At 40.2% G+C, this 8,031-nt stretch overlaps 1 protein-coding gene across 1 annotated transcript; it reads left to right on the top strand.

Annotated features, from left to right (window-relative positions):
• The first annotated feature begins 437 nt into the window (after positions 1-437).
• LOC131148331 (uncharacterized) lies at positions 438-1,055 on the top strand. The gene has a single exon (XM_058098046.1). The coding sequence runs from the start codon at positions 438-440 to the stop codon at positions 1,053-1,055; it is 618 nt and encodes a 205-aa protein (XP_057954029.1).
• Positions 1,056-8,031: the final 6,976 nt, after the last annotated feature.

The raw sequence follows: 8,031 nt of genomic DNA, 5'->3' as shown, positions 1-8,031 counted from the left end.
CAATTAAAAATCAGTTTAGGGCTATTTATACTGCGGGATTCGTCGACGAGCTACGTCACCTCGTCGACGAGTCCTTCAATAATTTCGTCGACGAACTTCCTCCTTCGTCGATGAATTTCAGTCTGTCAAAAACCCCTCTCGGTATCTTCTCATTGACGAAGACGGGACCTCGTCGACGAGGTCATGAAGAACCCTTGTTGACGAACCCCTGTATTCGTCGACGAGGCTTGGAAATTCCTTGAAATTGTTATTTCCTCCAAAGTACGATGTCGTCGACGAACGTGAAGTCTACTGCCTCCTTTAGTTCCTATTTCCATTTTCCTCCCTCTTTATTATTAAAATACTATTATTCTTCGGGTCACTACACCCCCATTATGGAAGTGAATCGTGAAAGGAAAGGGGAGAAAGCGTAGTTGCAAGCTCTGCAAGGAACGAATATGTTCGATTCAGTAGACACTAGTAACCCTGGTTCAGAGTCTAATTCGATTTTTCCTCCGAAGATCCAAATCCCAAGCTTCGAGAAATTCAGGGGGACCGAGCGCCCATTTGCTCATTTAGGAATGTATCTCCAAAAGATGGTTGCGCATGCTGACAATGATGATATGGTCTTCTATTATTTCCGAGATAACTTCACTGGGGTGGCTCTAGCATGGTATAACAGAGTAAAAGTTCACACTTGGGAGAATTTGACCCGCGCTTTTGTTGCTCAATATAGTCATGATGCAACTTTAACTACAAAGAGCATGGAGGAGAGGACGAGCAAGTACTCTCATCAAAGGAAAGAAACGATAGCACGAGATCACCCTCTGACTGAAAATGGGAAGGCAGTTCATCCATGTGATGACCCTTTCAAAAGGACATGTGTTGTCTGTTTCCCCAAAGGCACCCCTCGGAATGGTCCCGATTGGGCAGTCACCGAAGGAAGAATTAAAAGGGCAATCAATACTGGGCAGGCAAGATACATCGAGTTGGAACAAAGCCCTCCAAGAAAGGATGGAAGAAAGAAGGGCAAAGAAGCCCAGATAATCCAAGGAAGGCATTGTCAGAGGAGTTAGCACTGTAGGCCTAGAGACAATTTCGGACCCAGCACTAACTGGAAAGTGTGAGCAGGCACAAGACCTTGGATTATTTCCACTTGGCCTACACCCACCCATCCGGACATTCATAAACATGGAGTGAGTCCTAATAGGATCGAGCCAATTCCTATGTCCTACTCGGAATTGTTCCCTCAGCTGCTCGAAAGAAAGCTCGTTTCAGTTATCCTCGACATACCTGAATAACATCCCCTCCCATAGTGGTACGATCTGGATGCCCGGTGTGCATTTCACTCCAACACCCTTCGTCACACCATTGAGTGCTGCTAGAAGCCAAAGCATAAGGTACAATCGCTGAGAGATGCAAGATGATTGGTATTTGATGGCAAAAAGCTCGGTATACAGGGGAATCAGTTGCCCAATCATAGCAGGGGGCACAGTTAAGGCCATCGGTCGAAGGACTAATTAGAAATGACGTCGGAAAATGAGTCATGTGCTAAGAGGGATGCTTCTATGAGTCCTTTATGTTGTAAACATTTTTAATTTGAATTAAATGAAATGCATTTAAGTCTCATCACATCACCCTGTGCCGAATTTTACCCATTTTAGCTTGCATTTTGTGCTTTGACATAGGAAATGATTTTACCAGAACAAAGGACTTGGAGTTCGTAGTTAGTTGATTTTGTGAATCTACTAAAAAAAAAAAAAAAAAAGAAAAAAGGAAAAAAAAAAAGAAAAAAAAAGAGAAAAAAAAAAGAGAAAAAAATGAAGGAAAAGTTTCCAAATTGGAGTTTAGTAAGGATCCATGGCAAGATATGGTCAAGGAGACTTGGTGATAATGAATAGTTTCGGGAAAGGCAAGCAAAAACGTCCTATCAAACTTTACATTTGCTCGACGAAAGCAATGAACAAAGTCTCTTTTCTTCTTTTTCCAAATCATGATTGGTGTCTTAAGAGTATAATGATTATATTATGATCAAATGAGGGGTGGCCATCTTTGGTCGACCAGTTTTTCCATAAAGAACCAAACAATGATTTACCATTTGTTAACCAAGTTGAGCCTAAATGTTAAACTAGTTTTTTCTTAAAAGTTAGTTTGCCAAAAATTTAATCCGGGTTTGGGTCTCCTAGGGTTTGAAAAATCATTTCAGGCGGTGGTCATTACCAAAAGGATGGTAGGTCGTCTTTCTGCTACCCGAAAAGAAATTCAAAGAAAAGCCCCTTGCTAGCCCCCTTGAGTCTAAAAGAATTCAATTCTTGATTAACTCGTCAAATGATCACACCCCACACTGGGGGAATTTTTTAAAAAGATTAGTCCCAATTGAGCTCCCAATGAATATGATGTTAAAAAAATCCTTCATAAAAGGGAAAGCAAAAAAATAAGAAAATGCAACAAAAAGAGAAAAAGAAAGACAATGAAAAGGGACATGCTTAAGATGTGATCTTTGACCAAGGATTACCTTTTTAAGATCAGCAAAGTTTGAGCCGTATTGTACCCTTTTCTTCTCTAACCAATACCCTAAGCTTACATTATGGTCCAAATGAAAGTCCTGACCAGATTGGCATACATTGTTATTTCAAATGAATTGTTAGACTCAATGTTGAGTCTGATTGCATGTTTATTCATTTAAATTTCAAATTGATTTTAAAACATTAAGGATGCAATCCAAAGAAAGCCCTTATTTGGAAAATGCAAGATGAACAGGACCCGTCACCAAATGCATCAACTGGGACATGTTTTACGTCAAGTTTCAAGAGAGCCAATTCAAAAATTTGCTTACTCGAGTGGAATTTGAAAATATGGTCAGTATCAGTTACAGATGCATGTAACTGGGGCAGATTTCGTGTTGAGTCTCATTGGAGTCAGGTCGGGTACCTTCATGATTGAATAAAATTTGAAAACATGACCGAGAGCAGACACATACCAGTTTAACTGGGGCAGATTTTCGAATGCCTATTGGAAACTGAAAGATGGCCAAAATCAGTGATAAGAAAACACTAAGGCAGATATCGAATGCTTGTTGGAAATTAAGACATGACCAGATTTAGTGATAAGAAAATACTGGGGCAGATTTTGAGCGCCTGTCGAATCTAAAAGATAGCCAAGATTAGTGGAAAGAAAACACTGGGGCAGATTTCGAGCACTTGTTGAATCTAAAAAATGGCCTGAGCCAGTGGCAAGAAAACGCTAGGACAGATTTTGAGACCCTGTTGGAATCTGGAACATAGTAAAGATCAGTGACCGATGAATATAATTGGGGCAACCCCATTTGATCCAATTCAAGCGTTTTCCCGTTAGAATACGAATTGAGCACATAGAAAATATTAGTGGACGATGAATGAAACTGAGGCAGTTTTTGAGCTCCATTAGAGTAAATTCAGGTACCTTCATATCAGACTGGAACTTAAAAGTGTGGCCAAGATCCGGGATTGAGTTATGGACCATTGTTGCATTGGGAGAAGAAAGGCCATGCATCCTCATGCATTTCATGTATTTAAGGAAAAGCATTCACATTATAGGTAGCAGCCTACCGACATATCATGTAACATGCATCATGTACATATGAAAACATGCCCCTGCATTCAAGCATCACAATTTAGTAACATGCATACCTATAGCCACAAAAAGCATTTCATCCATACTTATTTTGTAGAGTAAGCTTTTGAATAATCTTTTGGTGTCCCTGACTAAACCCACCTTGTCTTGACAATGCCTGAAACTGGGGCAGCCGACCCCAGACATAGATTGACATACTTTGAGACTGGGGCAGTTGATCCCTAAGAACCAATTGAGGCATTGGTTTTTGAGCTTTGAATCGGGCAACCTAAAATAGCTAAAGAATGTCGGGGTTTCGTACCCGATGAAATCATCTCCAGTGGAGCAACCTTTTTTGGGCCTATAATCCCACACTTGAATGCTTATCGTCCAAAGGGTCTCGAGATTTCGTTCTTGTTTGATCATCCCCTGTGGAGTAACTTAGAGCCCTACATTTGAGAACATTTTCCAAAGGATCTTGGGATTTCGATCCCGTTTGATCATCCCCAACAGAACAACTATGTTTCAAACCTAAAAAGACATTTTTTCCAAAGAACCTTAGGGTAGCCTATGCTTGAATGATTATTTATCACTCATGGTGTGGCCCAGGATACCCTCCTTGGTGCGTGAGCTCAAATTGAATATTTCGAGGCACGTCACCCTCTTTGATGCACAAGCCCATATTGAATATTCTGAGGCACGTCACTCTCTTTGGTGTGCAAGCTCAAATTGAATATTCCGAGGCACGTTACCCTCTTCTGATGTGCAAGCTCGGATTGAATATTTCGAGGCACGTCATCCTCTCATGTGGTGTACAAGCTTGGATTGAATATTCTGAGGCACGTTACCATCTTGTGATGCGCAAGCTTGGATTGAATATTTCAAGGCACGTCATCCTATCCTGTGGTGCACAAGCCCAGATTGAATATTCCGAGGCACGTCACCCTCTTGTGATGTGCAAGCTCGAATTGAATATTCCGAGGCACGTCATCCTCTCCTGTGGTGCGCAAGCCTGGATTGAATATTCCGAGGCACGTTACCCTCTTGTGATGTGCAAGCCCGAATTGAATATTCCGAGGCACGTCATCCTCTCATGTGGTGCGCAAGACTGGATTGAATATTCCGAGGCACGCACCCTCTTGTGATGCGCAAGCCCAGATTGAATATTTCGAGGCACATCATCCTCTCCTGCGGTGCTCAAGCCTGGATTGAATATTCTGAGGCACGTCATCCTCTCTTGTGGTGCACAAGCTCGGATTTAATATTCCGAGGCACATCATCCTCTCCTGTGGTGTGCAAACCAGGATTGAATATTTCGAGGCACGCCATCCTCCCTTGTGGTGTGCAAGCCCAGATTGAATATTCCGAAGCACATTACCCTCTTGTGATGTGCAAGCCCAGATTGAATATTTCGAGGCACATCATCCTCTCATGTGGTGCGCAAGCCCGAATTGAATATTCCGAGGCACGTCAACCTCGTGATAATGCAAGCCCGAATTGAATATTTCGAGGTACGTCACCCTCATTGATGTGCAAACTCGAATTGAATATTCTGAGGGCTCGCCATCTCCCCCTCGATGCGCAACCACGAGTTTAACATTTTGAGGTCTCCTTACCCTCATAACTCGGATTCCTATATCCGACACACTACATCTCTCTAGTCTAAACCCCTACATCCGACGCAGATTACTAACCCCCACTAACTTCTAACCAAAAATTGCTAACTACTAACTTCGCCAGAATAAATGCAACCTTCTCATCTAACCTTATTTGCCATCTCCCCTTCCCTGATTGACGAGAACGACACCTGATTGACCCATAAGCACTAAATAGTGGTGTGACTTGGTTAAAATAGGTGTCTTTTATCTTTGCAGGCTTGTTGCTACAAATAACGTAGGAGAGTTCCTACTATTACATTGAAGCAATGAAGTCTACAAAGAGGGGCAGTTGTAGACACCCCAATTTTAACCATGCTATCCCGAGAAGACCCGGCACATAAAGTTGACTTCATGCCTCAAAAATTGGAGGACCCTTCTAAGAGACCCAATCAAGTTTCGATTTGTTTTCAACGAGTCCCTGTGTTTTTACCGAGTCCCAGTTTATTTTCAATGAGTCTCGTTGTTTTTACCAAGTCCAGGTTTGTCTTCCATGAGTCTCGAAATTTCAATTGAGTCCCAGTGTGTCTACCGAGTCCCATGTTGTCTTCTAGGAGTCTCGAATTTTCAATTGAGTCCTTGTTTGTTTACCAAGTCCCGTTTTGTCTTCAATGAGTCTCAACTTGTTTTCAATGAGTCCTGGTATTTTTACTGAGTCCCAACTTGTTTTTACAGATTCTCGATGTCGGTATCGAGTTTCGGTTTGTTTTCAGTTGAGTCCTAGTATTTTTGTCGAGTCCCGTTTTGTCATCAATGAGTCTCGGAGTTTTAATTGAGTCTCAATGTTTTTACTAAGTCCCAGCTTGTTTTTACCGAGTCCCGATGTCTGTACCGAGTTTTGGTTCATTTTTAGTGAGTCCGATTGTTTTTACCGAGTCTCGATGTCTTTACTGAGTCCTAGTACATTTTCACTGAGTTCTGGGCATTTTGGAAAAATGGACTCTGGGTCCTTCCATTTTCAGGAAATCAAGTTTCAACTTTCGACTGAGTCTTTATTTTCGAAAAAATAAGGCTCGATAAAAAAATACAAAATAATAAAAATAATAATACAAAAAGGGGGAGTCACCATTTTTCACTGTTCATCTTCTTCATTCTCTCCTCTCTCTCCATCATCTCTCTTACTCTCTCGCTTGTTCTCTGCTACACGACCATCTTCTTCACCATCATCTCCCTAACCGGAGCCAGCCACCTCAGTCCTCCACCACCTCCACCTCCACCCGTGACCACCTGTAACCACCACGACTCTCAGCAACTGCCGGAGCACCCTTGGACTCACTTACGGTCATCATTCTCCGCTCCAGATCTACCTGCAGGTGCCCCCTCAGCAACAGTTTCATCTCCGTCTCTCCACACTCTGCACCAAGGCCTCCTTTTCACAGTTTACCCATCGCCCCAGGCGCTCCCTAGAGATGAGGTGACTTTCCCCAATGTCTCTAGCAGAATTGCTAAGTTGTTGACCTTACATCTATTTGAGATGAAGTGGCAAGAAATGAAATGGAAGAAGAAAATAAAAACAATAGTAGAGTCACCACTTCATCTTTTAATAAAAGGAAAAAAAATAAAAATAAAGATACCCTAATAGTCTATGGATAGAGAAGCCAATTACAAAGTGTGATTATATGTACAGGAGGAAGGTGCTAGACACCTCGTGAATCCGTTTTAGGAATGGTTTTTGTCGTTGGGTAAATGTTTGTCCTAAAAAAATGGTATAAAATTTGAAAGAGGATTTTTAAAAAATGATGAGAGGAGATATTCCCTGTATGCTCTAACTAGGTTTGGTTTTGGGATAGTAGGGGTTTGTCATTGTAAATTTCATGGTGAAGTTAATTCTTTTTTCCTCTAAAGAATTAAGAGTACCTTATATTTTTGAAATTTAAAAACAAGATGAGTTTGTAAGTTAAGATTTTGAATGTATAAAAAAAATGAAAAGATGTTTCACAAGATTTGGTTGGACATAGGAATTATGATTTTCAAGAAATAATTCAAAATCGTAGGGTACTAGGGGTTGTAAGTTAAGATTTTGAATGCTTTGAAAAAAAAAAGATGAAAGAATGTTTCATAAGATTGGATTTGGAAATAGGAATTCTGATACTCAAGAAATAATTCAAAATTGTAGGGTACTAGGAGATTTTCATCTTGGCCATAAAATCGAGAAGATATTAGCAAGTTATGAGAGGAGATACGGTAAATCAAATTCTTCATTTTTAATTGTCATCATTTGGTTCTCCTATATTTTTTCTTGGGTTTTGTTTTGCTAGTAATTGACATAAGTTTGCAGGTAATTGGTATTGTTGGTGTTGGTTTGTTTTGAATTCATACGAGTTTGTTTAGTTTGTTTTAGTTGGATAATGGTACGAGTTTTGATGTCTAGGCTGGTTTTGATAGTTTATTTGTAAATTCCTTGTGACATATTTGTAATCACAATTTTCTTTCGCCATAAGAAAGGGCTATCAATAGATTTTAAATTTTAAAAAATAAAAAAAATAAAAAAAATACAGTAAATCAAATATGGAAAGAAGTTTTTTTTTTTTTTTAGAAAACAAACCACGTGTTTGATCCAACAACCAAACCAAAATTTTATGGTAACAGCTGGACACCATTTGTGGGAACTTGGAAGGGTTTAATTGATCTTGATCATGACCATATCTCATAATTTTGGTTTTGATCATAGTTTCGGAAATTATTTACCTTTATCAATTCATTCACCATAACTCGATGTCTCATCACGATTCACGAGAACAAATGGTACTAATTGAACATTTCTGACTTTTCATAAATAAATGGAAGTGATGCTTGAAGTGCTTAT

The sequence above is a fragment of the Malania oleifera genome, chromosome 2 (assembly GCF_029873635.1).
Source record: "Malania oleifera isolate guangnan ecotype guangnan chromosome 2, ASM2987363v1, whole genome shotgun sequence".
NCBI lineage: Eukaryota > Viridiplantae > Streptophyta > Magnoliopsida > Santalales > Ximeniaceae > Malania > Malania oleifera.
Note: the sequence above shows the minus strand (reverse complement) of the source record. Positions and strands in the feature narration are given on the sequence as shown.

Excerpts from the sequence above, each read along its gene's own strand:
- LOC131148331 (XM_058098046.1), top strand. The coding sequence starts at position 438 with ATGTTCGATTCAGTAGACACTAGTAACCCTGGTTCAGAGTCTAATTCG.